The sequence below is a fragment of the Neurospora hispaniola genome, assembly GCF_033458365.1.
Source record: "Neurospora hispaniola strain FGSC 10403 chromosome Unknown B0T23scaffold_8, whole genome shotgun sequence".
In the NCBI taxonomy this organism is placed as follows: Eukaryota; Fungi; Ascomycota; class Sordariomycetes; order Sordariales; family Sordariaceae; genus Neurospora; species Neurospora hispaniola.
In genome coordinates this window covers 1,752,280-1,767,169 of record NW_026944413.1, presented here as the reverse complement: position 1 = coordinate 1,767,169, position 14,890 = coordinate 1,752,280, and the positions used below count along the sequence as shown (strand labels likewise).

Below are 14,890 nucleotides of genomic sequence, written 5' to 3'. Positions count from 1 at the left end.
CGGGCCAAGTACTCAGGAGCGCCACAAATTGTGTCGTACAAGCTTTATTGTCAGATCCTCTGAGGATGCAGGGAGGCTTGCCAAGGTGGTTGGATTTGGAAGTAACCCCACGCCGGGGAATGGAAGATGTATTAACCCAGACAGAAAACCGCAGAACTCACGGAGCATACCACTTGAGTGCGATTGACTGGGAATCCAAGGGAGCGTTTTGCGGGTAATGTACCTCAATAGAGACAGTCTCAAAATGGTGCCAACGGCTGATATATCCAAGTGTCGGGAGTTTCTAACGGCTGCCGCGACAGGACGCCAAACCATCGGGCCGGTGCAAGGCCCTAAATCATGGCCTCAAACTTCCACTTAGTAAGACACAATGAATATGGAAAGAAGGAAAGACGGGGAGAAGATGAGGGAAAGAGCAAGAGAGGAAGGGAGAGACGGAAGGTGCGAGAAGGGACGCAAACAAGGGTGATGACCGCCCCTGGAACAGGAAAATTTCCGGAAGTACTCCGATTTTTTTGTGGCTTTTTTTTTTTTCTCTCTGTTTTCTCTCTGTTTTTAATATCTTAACTTCTATATCCAATTCAATATTCCAGTTCCCTTTCATTTTTTTTTTCAGAGAAATGCGGGATATTCTATTGACATCATGCCCCTTTACCACCTGCCTCCTCAAGCACCACGCCCACAAAGACCATAATGACCGCCGCATACGCCAAAGTAGCAGCAAAGACTCCGTCCACCGTCTTCAAGTAAAACGAACACGAAAATCCAAACGCAGTCACGCACGCCGTAGCCACCCCGAGATGGACGAGCAGGTTCCTCTTCAAGGCCAAAATCCACATAGGCCCAAGGAGAAATGCGCCACCAATTACTGCAGCACCGACTCTTTCCCAGAAGGCCTTCTTGGCAGATGCAGTCCGGGTGTTGACAAGGGCAGATGCAGACTTGCATGTTTCCCACGGCCCAGTGGGGACGGAGGCTTTGAGCAGGCGCTCTATCCATTCTCTGTGACGCCGCTCGCCTTCTGGTTCACCGTCCAGAGGCGCCGATGAGGGCTGGGTGTTCTTCCCTTGTTTGGACGCCCGAGATAGGTCAGCGGGAAGAAAATCCTCCAGGTCTAGCCCCTCGTTGAATAGTGCTGCCTCGAAAAAGATGCGGTCATTGTGCTTTCCGCTCGTAGCGATGAACGGATCATTACGCTCTAGAGCAAATTTGGCCATGTACTCGTGATCTTGCACGGCACGAACTATCGTTTGAGTTTAGTTAGTGGATGGGATCGTCCAGACAGAAGGCAGGGCACATTGATGGAGGACGGGAGCTTACCATATTTCCTGAGCACAGCGCCAAATTGATCCAATCCTTCCACTACGCCCTCTGAGTTGCTTGAAAGGCCTTTCTTCCGCACCCTAACAGCCATACTAATCAGCTTGGCGTGGAGAGACCTTATATACAATCGCTGGACATCGCCAAAATGGATCAAGAAGCCAAAGTAAGTTTCTGAGAGAGGTCGCCGGTGATGATCGGCTCGGAAGCCAGAAAGTAAAGTGTGTATTAGACCCAATACTCCTGATTTTTGTTTTGAAATGATTCTGATGAACCCTTCGTGGTATGTATCTCTCAAGATCCTCGAAATTAGAACATCATCGTTTCCTCCGGTTGCCGTTGGTGCTGGAACATTGTGCATCTGGTCCGTTGATCGCCCGTTCGTATGTTGGTCATCCATGGCTAGAGGTAGGTCGCCTGCAATTGTAGAGGTATTGGTACCAGGTTGACGTATTATCGAGCGATCGAACTCTGCTCTATTCCGAACTCGTGTATTGATGCTTTGTCGAAGAGCGACCGGACAGACGGAATTCAATCCCTTGCGAATTCTTTCACAGAGTCCAAAATTCCTCTCTCTTATCTTCCATCTCTTCCCTTAGTACCTATCCAGAAGTCTTTTGTTCTGCCCAGCCTCACAATCAATATTGGGTACCTAATCTACCAGTATGTCTTTCCAGTACCGCTTACCAGTCCTGCCCCTAGAGATCCTCAACATCTATGGATTCCCTGAGCTATTGGCCAAAAGTACCTTTTGGTTCTCTACCGTCACAGATTGTCTGGCTTTTTACTTGCTTCTAATCCATCACTGATACCTGAAGGGGGCAAGGCAGAATCAACCTTACAATAACTGCTACGTAGTTCATGCTTATTGGTCAGAGCGAACGTCGAGCTTACATGTTTGTAGCCAATGGATTGGCAACCTAAAGGAATTGGCTGCACCTCTTCTAGCATATAGCTTGCTGGCGTGGTACCGCCACCTTACAATACGTGTATCCAGTGCATTGGATGTGAGAAAGAAGGTATCTTTTGTATGGAACATAAACTCATCACCACCGCCTCAAATCACCACGCGAACGTCTCAAACGCCGGAGGAGGTGTACTTGTAACATGCCTAGCATGCAGCTATCTTTTAGGGTGAGGCAGTGCCGCGCTCCGCCCCCTTTCATTCTACTAGCTACTTACCTCTACCTACTTCTAGAGGTTCCTAGAAGTATGTATTGAAGAAGCAGGTCATGGAATAGTCAGGTACCTAGGTAGGTAGCTAACAAAAATATGTGTATCCTTCGGCTATAGAATGCAAGCTCCTCGCCATTACTTATGAATTTTGGTTCGGTTCCTGTTTCCTCATCTGCCAGCACCTCCAGACGCCAAATCTTTATTTATTCGTCATAGCGATATTGCTCACAAAATCTGCTCTTCCATCTCTAATATCAGGTCTTGTGATACAAGCAGGCATATATCTCCTCACGAAAATCACAACGAGATGCAAGCAAAGCTGATGAAACAATGTACCTACCTCTAGTTTACCTATAATCTACCTACCATGTCCACAATACCTCAGGACATTCCGTCCCCTGACACCAATTCCGTTGGCACAGTACGACTGGTTTTCTCAATGGAGAAGCCAGAGCAGCCGGCCGGTACATATCCCAATCAGAACATGACCACGAAGCGCACAAAGCGTCTGTGGACTATGTGGAACAGGGTATTGGGGAGGAAGCCTCCCAAACAACAAGACCGGCCGAGTACTCCGGACACGGGGATTCTGGTCATCCGATATCCCATTCAAGGGACGCGGAGGATACATATGAGGTATATGGAGGGGCAAATAGAAGTAATGTCTGGACAGTCGGATAAGCTCAAGAAAGTCTACATTGCCGAGCACAGAGACAGCAAACGAGATCAGATCGCTGTCAAGCTCAACGGTGTTCCGATACGAAGTGTTCACAACTTGGTGGATGGATTTCGGGTCACAACGACCAAGCCAGAAGATGCGGAAACGCTTCGGAAATTCATCGGCTGCGGGGTTGTACTGGATTGTGTCCTGGAATGTATTCCACCGGTAATGCCCAAGGAGGCAAACCCAGTGTTGAGCGGGACCAGGTCCTTCATACCTAATCCTATGCAATCCCAGGGGACAACCCCAGAATACACGAGATCATGGTGGCGACGGTGGAAGTCATGGTGGAGGCTATGGTGGACAAGGAAGAGGATACAGTAAAGCATGATATCTAGATTTTCAGTAGTTAGACACGGCTTGTTGAGGATGCGATAGCAAAAAACCACCATTTTTGTTGGTCATGCGGCCCTGATGGAATGATTACTATAGCATGCCGCCTGATGACCGCCCGTGCCCGTTCTCGGGTTCTGAATTGTTATTAATTAGCATTAGTTTTAGAGAGTAAATACCTAAATTTGACGATTCAGAAACGGCCCTCGTCTGAAAGCCTTTCTACTAAACAGATTTTTCCCTTATGGCAGATTACCTGTAATTTGCGGCCAGGTCTGGCGAGTCCAAAAAAAAAAGGTGGGAGCGAGGCACAGATAGATCCCTCCATATACACCCCATCGTGAGGTTGACATTCTCCAGATGGACGAACAAGTTCTTGTGCAGGGCATAGCGAAAGCGATGAGCAAGGCACTTGACCCCCAATCAACGTAGGACCAATTCATACGTATCCAGTGTACTCGCTTCCACGCCCTGGTTCTTGTGCGTGGGCTGGCTTGTAGGTCTCTTGACGTTCCCAAGGACACAAGGAAAATCTGGGCTGGTGGCGATGACAAGTTCATCAGTGGTGTCAGCATATATTGCCATGTACTTGTGGTCTTTCACTGATTGGAGTGTCTATTACTACTTGTATGAGTTGCTGCTCACCGCCGCAGCATAGAGTGATTGCATACATGTAGTACCTACTACAACCAAAAGGACGGGATGTGAAGCTTTGGAGGAGGTCGTATGATGGTACCCGCTTCATCGACGAATGATGTACCGTAGAATCGTCGGATTCAGGGACTAGGTAGGTAGGTAGAGTAACAATGAAGTAAGAACGTTGTTTCTTCAGCATCAAGCCAATGTGAAAGACCACCCGTAGGTCTCCAGCCCGTCGAGACATTGATGGAGACGGGACTGGGGCGGGTACCACGACCCTGCAGATCGCCGCCGCTCCGGTCGCAAGCCGATTGGTTAGCGGGTTGGACGGTAGCGTTGGTTGTGGACAGCGCTACTTGGCGGGGATTGGAGCGCTTCATTGGGCACTGAGACCCAAACAACGCCTAACGTCCACGATGATGATGGCATGATTGTTCCTTTGACTTTACAAACGATGTTCTGCTCCTTAACTTTGACCGGAAAAACCTTGACGCAGAAAGCTGTGGCGGCGACGTCTTGACTTCCCTTCTTGATCAAACTCAAGCCCTCATTCCCATTGTTTCCAGAGTTCTCAGCGAGTGTCCACGGTGAGTATCTGATGTCCGTCACCGGCCACTGTCCCGCTCTCCACACCGCCCGGCGCCACGCACCTTGACCTGCCCGGCTGCGTCTGCCATCTTGATTAGGCTGTGTGCCTTGATCAAACATCCCGACTAGCCAAAGCAAAACGTGTGTTCCCGCGCACGCTACATCATATGCTAACTCGATTCACTCAAGTCTCAGACTCTTTCGCCCGGTATCGCGCCTCTCTCTCTTCTCGGCTGCTTCCTAGCGTCATACCTACCTTATCCAGCCACTTCGACCGCCATTGCACCCGCTACACTACTCGTCCACGCCATCACCATCATCAGCCACGCGGTCCAACCCAGTTCACTCGCGCGCCGTGCGCAGCCACTTGACGACTGAAGCTCACCTGTCATCACTACCACTACCACCATAAAAAACGAAAAAAAAAAACAAAAAAAAAAAAAAAAATGCCGACCCTAATCCTAGACCTCTTCAAAATCAACCTCCAGTCCCCAGGCCGCCGCCACCTCGGCATCAACTACCTCGTCCCCTCCTCCGCCGGCGACCGCGAACGCATCAACCTCGCCTCTCTTCGCCGCCAACACATCTCAGCCATGCAATCCCGCCTTTTCCCAGCAGCACACATGATGTCCTCCCCCTCCCCCTCTACTTCCTCACTAACAAGGGGAGACTATCATCAGGGCCTCGGCTTGGAAACCTGGGACGACGGCACCGTCGAGCTGCGCGGGTTCCCTATCGAGGACATCCTGGTGGTGCGCATGGTCAACAAGATGACGGGCGAGACGGACACGAGTTACGAGCTGCATTTTGAGTATGTGTTTGATGCGGAGCGGGTGGCGGATGTGATTGGGTTGGCGGTGGGACCGCCGGTGGAAAAAGATGAAGGGCCGGGGGGGTGGAGGGGGTGGGTGGTGACGGTGCCGAAGAGGGTGCATCATCGGAGTCAGATGTGGGAGAGGTGTATGGAGAGGGAGAGGGTGGGGGATAGGGATTTGAGAGATGTGAGGGATAGGGAGAGGGACAGGGAAAGGGAATTGAAAGAGAGGGAACTGAGAGAGAGGGACCTAAGAGAGAGGGAGCTGAGGGAGAGGGAAAGGGAGAGGGAGAGGGAGCTGAGGGAGAGGGATTTGAGAGATCGGGAACTGAGGGATAGGGAAAGGGATCTGAAGGAGAGGGAGAGGGATTTGAGGGAGAGGGACAGAGAACGGGACCTGAGGGACAGAGAACTGAGGGACAGAGAACTGAGGGATAGAGAACTGAGGGAAAGGGATAGGGAACGAGAAAGAGAAAGGGAACGGGAAAGGGAAAGAGATAGGGAAAGAGATGTGGAAATGAAGGGTGTGAGGCAGGTGGAGAGAAGGTCAATGATACCGGTCGCCATACAGACGCCGCGGGATAGCAACGGAGGCTTCAAGGATGTGGAGAGGAGATCAATGATACCCGTCGCGATTCAGCCGCCGCATCCGGAACCGCCGAGGTTAAAGGTTAGGAAGAGTCAAAAGTTTTGAAAGGGGACGGGGAAGAGGGTTGGTGTTGGTTTTATGTCATGGCTGGAACGGGGAGGTTCTTAATGAGAGGCCGATTTGGGACTGGAAAGATTCAGTTGGACCATTTGATGCTGCTGGGATTCATAGCCTGCGTGCCTGTTGGAAGTGGTTATTCGTTATTGTTGCTTTGGGGGAAAAGAACTAAAAGGCTCTATCTGTCTGGGATTAATTACATCACCAAGTCTCACCCATGGTGTCGGCTTCCACTCGCTTGCTTTGTTGCCTCCTCCGCTAACTCCTTCTCCAGCTGTTCTACCTCGGCTATCAACATCTCTCGTTGCTCAGTGAGGGCTTTGATGCGCACTTTGGCCATCTCCAGCAAACTGGCCTTGTTGACACTCCGTCCCCTTTGGCGTTTCCTGACTTGGGTTGGTGAAAAGCTGGAGTCCCGGGCGGTGTTTCTGTGGCTCTCATTGTAGTCTTCCTCGGGGTTCTGCTGTGACAAGAGCGCCTCCAGATTCTCAAACTGCTCGTTGAGTTTGTTTCGATATCGTTTTCCAATGCTGTTGTGACGCTCTCTGACACTGACGTCTTCCTCAGCTTTATGTTCCTTTTTGTTAGGCCCAGGCTCCTCCGGCTCTTCCGGGCGCGGTGTTTCGCCAGTTGGCTCGTTCAGAAAGTCTTCGAACCTGATTGGCGACAATCCTGTTATGGTCGAGGGGTTCTGGAAAGCGGTGAACTGAAAGTCTCCGCTGGAGATGCCACTGGTAAATGGAGGAGGTACAGGGTCGGTCTTGGCTGTCTTGGCATTGATGTAGTGATGCTGGCTTTGGTGTTGATACTCCGCGGAGTAAGATCCGGTGTCTTCGGCGACACGACGTCGTTTGGTTGCGTGTGAGTCAGGGTCCATCTTTGGGTTGGGTATGAAGCTGATGTGTCCATGAACTAGCGTGCTTCATTCTGCCGGGAGGTGAGGCTCTTTTCATATTTCCTTTTTTCTCATCCTGCCCTGACATTTCTCTCTGAAATAACTCAAGCCTCCACATGAGATATCCATCACGAGCTGGTAGATCGTGGGGGAAAAAACCTCCGTGGGGGACCTCTGGCCGATATCATGAACTTTTCTTCCCCCCCCCCCTGTTCCCCGGGGAGCCGGTGAGCGTGCCGTCCCGAATGTCGGTTTCCGTTTTTAATCCCTGCTGAGAGCGACGATCAATACACACTTTTCCCTCTAAATCCGTTTGCCGGATATTGCATGACGTCGGAATGGTGCCTGAAATCAGCTGATTGTCCAGCAATCTGTCAATAGTTTCTTGGACTTATAAGCTCTAGCCCCCGTCCTCATAGCAATTGTCTCATTTCAAACTCCGCGGGTGACATTCATCTTGCGTCTCTCTCTCTCCCATCACTGGCTAACCACAACTCTATAGCACCGTACCCATCGATATACGTCGCAAATTCATCGAGATCATCGCGACTCACGCGCCGTTTTTGTACGGCAACCGCATGCGGAAGCTGAGAATTGCCGGGAGTTGCGTGTAATTTCGGCTTGACTCGACCCTGCCCTCTTCCCTGTCCTCTTCCGAGAATGCCGGCTCCTCCATGGCATCCATGACGAGACCGGCCTGGAAGAAGGTGGTGAAGAGCTCCTCCATTGGACGGTGAAAGTAGAGCTGTGTTTGGTTAGCTCGCTGGCGATACTCCGGTCTCATCTCGGTCCCATCAAACGGTTTGGGCAAGTCAACAACAACGGAACTCACCTGTCGCTTCGATTGTCCAGGAATGGCAATGCCCTTATAAGGTGGAATGTGGAGGTAGTTCTTGATGACTTTGGTCCTGACGACTTCGAGGTCACCGGTCTCACCGTCATACCGGAGATCGACATTGCGAGATGCTCCGGAGGTCATGAACACGGGATGGAGAAGGGTTGCGACGAAGCTGGATGGGAAAAATTATCAGTCAATGCCACCGGTTTCAGTCTCCCGAAATAAGGTCGACATACACTCCATTCCGCTTCAAGAGCTTCGGAAGTGCCTGGACGAGTGGCTCAAGCGTGGAAACATCCATGATGGCCATGTTCATGAGGACGATATCGAACATGTTCTCGCCCTGTTGGCCGCCCAGGAGTGGTATCAGCGATCAGCCGTGGAAGCTTCCCGAGATTGGAAACATACAGTGGCAGCGATGAAAGCGTCAAAATCCTCTGTCTGTGTGACATCCAACTTGGTGAAGACAGCACTGTCACTCCGCTCTTCTCCCTTCATCCAGTTCTTGGCTATCTGGACCATGTTCTCGCTTCCGTCAGTGGCGGTCACTCTCGCTCCGTGCTTCGCCAACCATCGAGCGCAAATTCCGTTCCCTGTCGCAAGGTCAAGCGCACGGCAGGACTCTTGTCCAAGATGATCCCCGAGCAATCGACGGAGTGACGGCTCTTGCAGCTTCTTCCAGTAGATGTTGCCATCTTTTCCAATGGACTTGTCCCAGTAGCTCGCAATGGCTTCCCAAGTGTCGAGAGGCACGTCGTTCAACTGCTTTACCGAGGCCATGGTGAGTTTGAGAGAGTGTTCTGACTACGCGTTCGAGGACCGAAAGGCGTGAAAGATTCCGGTTCGCACACACCGAAGGCTTGCTGCACATACCTCGGCGTTTTATTTACACGAAGTTGTCGTCTCCAACCCCCAGCTCAACCTCGGCGAGCTGACTCACACACCGAGGCAATGACACTTCTTGGCACACTGCCATGGCTGCACTAAATTACCGGAAGAGGAAGGCACCAAAGTCCAGGCAGATATGTGATACTCAAGACTAGTACCTACAAGGTTAAGGTACTACTGTCTAATCCCTGAAAACAAGACAATTGAAACAACCACGCTTCTCCTCCAAATTATACATCAAACACATCACCACCACCTTCAATAACCCACCACAACCCATCGCCCTGCCCCCTTCCCTCCTCCACGTCCGTCCTCAGCCTACCTACTTCTCCTGCTGCCGCCGCACAACCATCCACCTAACCCTCACCCCGCCTTCCTCCTTCTTCTGCTCCCCCTCCACCCAACAATCCACCTCTCCCACAGCCCCCAGCCTCCCATGCCTCTGCTTCTGCAACCACGTCCCCAAATAAAACTTGAGCTCCTCCACCCCCCACTTGACCTGTTCTGTCTTTCTGCTGTTATTCTTCCCATCACCACCCTCGCTAACCTCCCCATCCTTGATCATCTCAAACGCACAACTCCCGTACTGGATCAGCGTAATCCCCTTTTCGAGATCAGACATATCAAACGTCCAGTATCCGCGGGGCTGGGTGTCGTTGATGATATCGAGAATGTGCGCGCAGTCCGCGGCGAGGGGGGCGGTGGAGAGGTCGTAAGAGAGTACAGGGTGGGGTTGGTTGAGGGAGTCGTAGGGGCAGAAAGAGGGTTGGGCGACGTCGAGGGAGGTAAAAGAGGTGGAGGTGAGGGAGGTGAAGTTTAGGGGGTGGGTGAGTGCCATATCGGAGGAGGAGGAGGAGGAGTTGGTTGAGTCGTCAATGGAAGTATCGTTGGAGGTGGTGTCGCGGGACAAGACGGGAACATGGGAGATGATGGCTGCTGATATGGAGGAGGTGAGGGCGATGAGATGAGCGGATTGCGTCAGTGATGTAGAGTGCATGATGAAGATAGAGATGGAATTGTTGAAGCGGATGCTGTTGGTTTTACATGAAAGTAGAGGTACCTATGGTCCACTATGTGAGGAACTAAGATTGATGGTGCGAGAGGCAGCTAGCTGGACGGGGTTTGTACCCGACAAGGAGGGGTGAGGTAGGTACTTGGTGAACTCTCAAGTCTGAAGGTGGTTGGAAGTCGTCCAGCACGAGACTAGGTGAACACTTGCCAGTTTTATGAGAAGGATACTTCTGCCTGCCTTTACGCTCAACCGTGCTTACCGCTTTCGCGATTTTTGTTTTCGCTCGATTCTTACGTGAATCTGTTCGAAGTAAACAAAGGCGCCAGAATACCGTCATCAATTTACGCCCCATGTCTACCCGACCTCTGCACATGGCTTCTGGATATCGGACCCGTCAACCGTCTTCTTGGATGTGTCCTTGGATAACTTCCCTTCATTCAAGGAAACGATATAGAGATCTAGTTGGAGTAATGTCATTGGAACTTGGACACAACGAATCACATTATAGAGAGAACTACTAGTATGTTGACGCAAAATACTGCCACGAGTGTATTGATGAGCGCGTTAGTTGGACGTTGGCAGAAAGATGTTGAGGGCTGTATAAGTCTTGCAAAAACTGCTGGAAGCATAAGTGACATTAGCGGTGCATCGTACATACGTGCTCGCTCCTGCTTGCTTCCCGGCACAGAAAATGCGGTATGATGCGAGAGCTTATCCCAGCAATCAGCCGCCCAGTCTGTGAAACAGTCTGAAATTGTTTGCGTGCATAATACCTCATTTGAGGAACCCCATCTTCCCTTTCCCTTTCCCTGAAAATAGGTACCGAGTCACTGGATCTCGGGCGCGCTTCTTAGAAAGGACGGCACATAAAACTGGCAATCTTCTTATCCATGTTCCCCTCGCATTGGTGATTCGAATTAGTCGGGCTCACCGTCGTCAAATCGTCAATAGGGGAAGTGGCGTCGTAGTGTCCGCAGTTGTCCAAGCTGAGATCCTGGCAGTTGGCGGTCCTAGGTGATTTCCGAGAATGTCTGTCAACCAAACGCTCACACCTAACCTTCTAAATCCTGATGACAAGAAGGAAAGAATGGAGAAGAGACCAAAAGAAAAACATACAGGTAGTAAGTGCACCACGACCTCTCCAGGGGTTGAATCGAGGAGATCCCCTTGCGTGCGAGATAAGAGTCGACAAGAACTAGGTACGTACAAAAGGGTGTTTGTTCATGTTAGTGATTGACTTGCCTAATGATGGAAGGATAGAAATTGGACGCACTGCATTGGTTGGGCTTCAGGCCATTGGCCACGTTGGTAATGGTCTCGCAGTTCCCAGTGAAGTTGACGTCGGTGCAAAGCTTGGAACCCAATAAACCGTCGCGGGTCACGAGGTCGTTGGCGCCCTTGACGGCCGAGGGAAGCGCGGCGGCGACCTTGAAAGCGGCAAAGGTAGTGAAGACAGAGATGAGCTGCATGATGAATAGCTGGTGATGTGGACGAGTTGTGGCTGTGCTGTTGATGTGTGAAAGTGAGGTCTTGTTGCGTTTCTAGTGCTGAAGATGGGTGAGCTGGAGGGAACGAGAGACGATTCAACTCGATATTGTGCCATTCTTATAGAACATTTCGCCAATGGCCTTGGATGATCATCACTTTGGTTGCGTAAATAATTAATTCAACCGCCGTCTGCCTCGTTGTTGGGTTCTGTGTCAAAGAAGACTGAGTGGCGTTTGTTTCCGTTCTGCGAAAGACATTAGGGAACGGCCGAGCTGCAAACAAACGATGCTTCAGGCCGTTTCACTGTACAAAGACTATCGCCCGTTGTACGGTTAGGTTTTGGGCCGGTTGACCTATAAATTGTCATCATCTTCAGATGAGATAATCAAGGGGTATTGTAAGTTGTAAGAGTTCTAGACCGGAAAACAGGCCTCATGGCACGCTAGGCATAAGAAAAGGAATTCCACGAGTTGCACAAACTGACACAAGATCGCCAGCGTTGATAGACCTGGAAACTCCCGTAAATACCGGGTGGCAGCGCAAGAAACGTAAACAATCAAATTTATGAAGAAATCTCAAACGTCCTTCTTTCCGAATGAACCGTGGCTTATGTCCCATGTATTTCCTCACAATCATTCAGCGATCTTGCCTGCCTCGCCCGTCACCGTCATATCGACCGCCTGCGGCTTGATGACCCGTTTCACAAGACGGAAGCTGTTCAATGTCCCTTGATCTTGCCGGAATCCTGAAACATTATGCATCAAACATAATGGATGAGCCATGACAGGACAAGAACGATCGGTATCCCGCCAACAATTAAAGGGGAATGTGGAGATGACACCGATCTCCCGCGAAGCCTCACCGTCGTCGGCTTCAAACACCCCAGTCGTCCCCTTCCACCGAGTCTTTACAAGAATCAGGTTGGACTGTGACGCATCAAAACGCGTCAGCACTGGATAGTGTATATTCTTGCAACTCCCAAGACCAGGCGTGGTGCATGGCCTGTTTCGTGTTGTCCGCCGAAAAGACACGATGGCCAGGCTGAGCATCCTCGATGTACAATCTACAGCCAGCCCCGCTACTGCCTGGGTCGTAGACCAGATTCTCGAGCTGACCAGCATCACCAAGGCGGGGACAGAGTATGCGGAATGTAACGATTTGGTCTTTGTGCAAAGATTGAAGCTTAACACGAAGATGAATGCCTTTCGGCAAGGCAAGACAGAGGGATTGCAGACAGTTACCAAGCATTTTCACGAGCAAGAGAAAATGCTTCAACCCGACTTCTAACAGATCTGGCTTCATTCCGCGCTTCGCTCAATATAGGGTGATAAGCTCGCATCGTCACATACCATCTTCAGTCTCCCGCGGTGAATGGTTCCAGTATCGTATGTTACTTTCTTCAAAACCACGTCCGCAGACACAGCTCTATGCCATCAGGCATTTCGTAGACATGACGTCCCTCTTTCCACCCTCCGTGATCCTCAACTTCTCTGCGCTTGAACTCCAGCTTTGGGCCCGCCAGCTCTGGCTTTGTGGCAACAGTCATGAGAGTTTGCAAGGTGACTACCTCGTCGGGCCCCAACTTTTTCAATCGGCAAGAAAATTCGAAAGACACCACCAGAAGGATTCTTGTTTGATACGGCCTAATAGGATTCAGAGAAAATGGATCAAAGTTTAGGACGGCAGCTGCAATGGTGGTGTCTGGAGCGTATTGGACTTTCTTTTGGATATTCTTGTCCCAGGGATGGCCAACGTCTGGCAAGACGCAAGACCCGGGGGGAGGCCGAGCGAGGTGGTACGACCACCAACCTGGGCTATTCAAGCTTGCTCCCCCGGGCCACATGTAGGATGGTGCACAAGATTTCGAATTATATGGACAGCTGTTACGCAGAAGCGTGAAATACATGCTACACAGTGGTTGGGAGGGATACATCAGCTCCAGGCGCAAAGTGCTTCCCTCCTTCTTAGTTGCCAGCGAATGTCCGAAGTCGAATATCAAGGGCCTCTCCAAGTAGCCAACGGAATCCCATAAGCGACGATAGCGATCTTGGTCGCGGATGCAAATACTCATCCTCTCTGCTTTCGCGGAGAAGGAAACGGGAACTTTGCAGGGAAGACAGAATGGGCTTTGCACGTACTCGTCATCGTGGCCTGCTGACGCCGCATCTATGACAGATGAGCGGATCAATGGGACTGTGACTAGGTAGGATTCTTCCGTTTTCACCTTGGGGCTGCAGGCTAGTAGACCATAGACGATGTGCTGATGCGACTCGTCTTTGACTATGGGCAGACTGATCTCGAGTCCACGCTGGCTCATGGAAAACGCTGGCCGCTTGTGTCCCGGTATACCGCAAGGCTCAAGGCCTCCGGCTAACCTGAAGTCCTGGGGTGAGGTTGCAAAGAGGGGTCTTGGCCGGCCACCAGCATTGTGGCCGCTAAGATATTTGAGAGGTTGGGCTTCAACCAGCACTCCATCTTGGGAATCAGTGGTTACACCAGCATAAGCACAGCTTGGAAGGTGACGATAAGGGGGAAGCGGTGTGCGGGATTCAAAGGAGGATGAGATGATATTCTGCCTCTCATTCGACTTGTGCTGGTCACAGCGGCAACAGCGACAAAGAAAGGGGATCTCTGAGACTGGGGCTCCAAGCAGTGGCTCGTTGTAGCCCCAGGCTAGCAGAGTGCAGTCGTCGGTAGACTTCATGATCTCTTGTTGTAGCCGAGCAAACGCCTTTTTTCCCTCGCCGTACAGCATTGGCATATGGATATCGAACAAGCCGAGCAAGCAGTATGCTTGATCCTCGACTCTTGTTGTCTGCCTGCCGGCGGCCCACGACATCTTGGTTGCAACGCTGGTGTCTCTAAGGACGGCCTCAAGATCCCAACTTTTGAAAGAATTCCGCTTGATGCCTGAAAGAAACTTGGGATGAATACCAGTAGCTTTGAAAATGTAGTACGCCCACGTAGAACGCCGGCCAAGCTCCTTCCAGTTGACATCAAAGAAGACCAAATTATCGGGGGCCAGGAGCTCCTGCAGGGTCCAACCTCGGGTGAACCATCGGCAGGATGATGGGACGCGCCTCTGCAGCTCTGCATTGGACACGAAGTCGGACTTGTCCACATCAGACAGGAGGGCTAAGCACAGGCTCGAGTTGCGGTACCATCGAAACATGGAGTTGATGGCTTCTTGCAGCTCTGCGCTGTTGGTCTTGTCAATACAGCAGCTGTCAATCCAAACGTAGAAGTAGCCTTTACTACTGGCCATCTCGCAGGCGCCTTGGATTTTCTTCCAAGGAGATGTGTCTGGAAGACTTCTGTTCTGTAGAATCATCCTCGCACGTGGCTGTTGCATATTCTGGAAGGTGACCTCGTTGCCGTCCCAGGTATGTGATAGAATGGCGTATGGAGGAAAAGCATCTTGGGGGAATTCGTGGAACGTAAACTCTCGAGTGGAAAGCAGGCGCATGATGTA

The 14,890-nt window shown here is 51.1% G+C and overlaps 7 protein-coding genes across 7 annotated transcripts; 2 read left to right on the top strand and 5 right to left on the bottom strand.

Moving 5' to 3' along the window:
- Positions 1-641: 641 nt before the first annotated feature.
- Positions 642-1,414, bottom strand: B0T23DRAFT_399181 (uncharacterized protein; the record flags this gene model as incomplete). The annotated part of the gene is made up of 2 exons (XM_062838403.1): positions 642-1,243; positions 1,321-1,414. 2 exons carry the CDS (start codon positions 1,412-1,414, stop codon positions 642-644), a joined length of 696 nt encoding a protein of 231 aa, XP_062689348.1.
- Positions 1,415-2,404: 990 nt separating this feature from the next.
- Positions 2,405-3,718, top strand: B0T23DRAFT_388439 (uncharacterized protein). The gene has a single exon (XM_062837754.1). The coding sequence runs from the start codon at positions 2,864-2,866 to the stop codon at positions 3,539-3,541; it is 678 nt and encodes a 225-aa protein (XP_062689347.1). The 5' UTR covers positions 2,405-2,863; the 3' UTR covers positions 3,542-3,718.
- Positions 3,719-5,223: 1,505 nt separating this feature from the next.
- Positions 5,224-6,514, top strand: B0T23DRAFT_423246 (uncharacterized protein; the record flags this gene model as incomplete). Its single annotated transcript, XM_062839823.1, has 1 exon — positions 5,224-6,514. One exon carries the CDS (start codon positions 5,224-5,226, stop codon positions 6,283-6,285), a length of 1,062 nt encoding a protein of 353 aa, XP_062689346.1. The 3' UTR covers positions 6,286-6,514.
- Positions 6,397-7,631, bottom strand: B0T23DRAFT_233980 (uncharacterized protein). Its single transcript, XM_062833932.1, has one exon. It carries the CDS (start codon positions 7,172-7,174, stop codon positions 6,509-6,511), a length of 666 nt encoding a protein of 221 aa, XP_062689345.1. The 5' UTR covers positions 7,175-7,631; the 3' UTR covers positions 6,397-6,508.
- On the bottom strand, positions 7,459-8,904 carry B0T23DRAFT_233984 (S-adenosyl-L-methionine-dependent methyltransferase). Its single transcript, XM_062833933.1, has 4 exons — positions 8,439-8,904; positions 8,267-8,373; positions 8,025-8,202; positions 7,459-7,937 (listed from the first exon to the last, which is right to left on the bottom strand). The coding sequence occupies exons 1-4, from the start codon at positions 8,808-8,810 to the stop codon at positions 7,743-7,745; spliced, it is 852 nt and encodes a 283-aa protein (XP_062689344.1). The 5' UTR covers positions 8,811-8,904; the 3' UTR covers positions 7,459-7,742.
- Positions 8,905-9,240: 336 nt separating this feature from the next.
- B0T23DRAFT_325119 (uncharacterized protein) lies at positions 9,241-11,399 on the bottom strand (the record flags this gene model as incomplete). Its single annotated transcript, XM_062835482.1, has 4 exons — positions 9,241-9,978; positions 10,862-10,940; positions 11,047-11,125; positions 11,204-11,399. The coding sequence occupies 4 exons, from the start codon at positions 11,397-11,399 to the stop codon at positions 9,241-9,243; spliced, it is 1,092 nt and encodes a 363-aa protein (XP_062689343.1).
- A 1,418-nt stretch (positions 11,400-12,817) lies between these two features.
- Positions 12,818-14,590, bottom strand: B0T23DRAFT_325307 (uncharacterized protein; the record flags this gene model as incomplete). Its single annotated transcript, XM_062835498.1, has 1 exon — positions 12,818-14,590. One exon carries the CDS (start codon positions 14,588-14,590, stop codon positions 12,818-12,820), a length of 1,773 nt encoding a protein of 590 aa, XP_062689342.1.
- Positions 14,591-14,890: the final 300 nt, after the last annotated feature.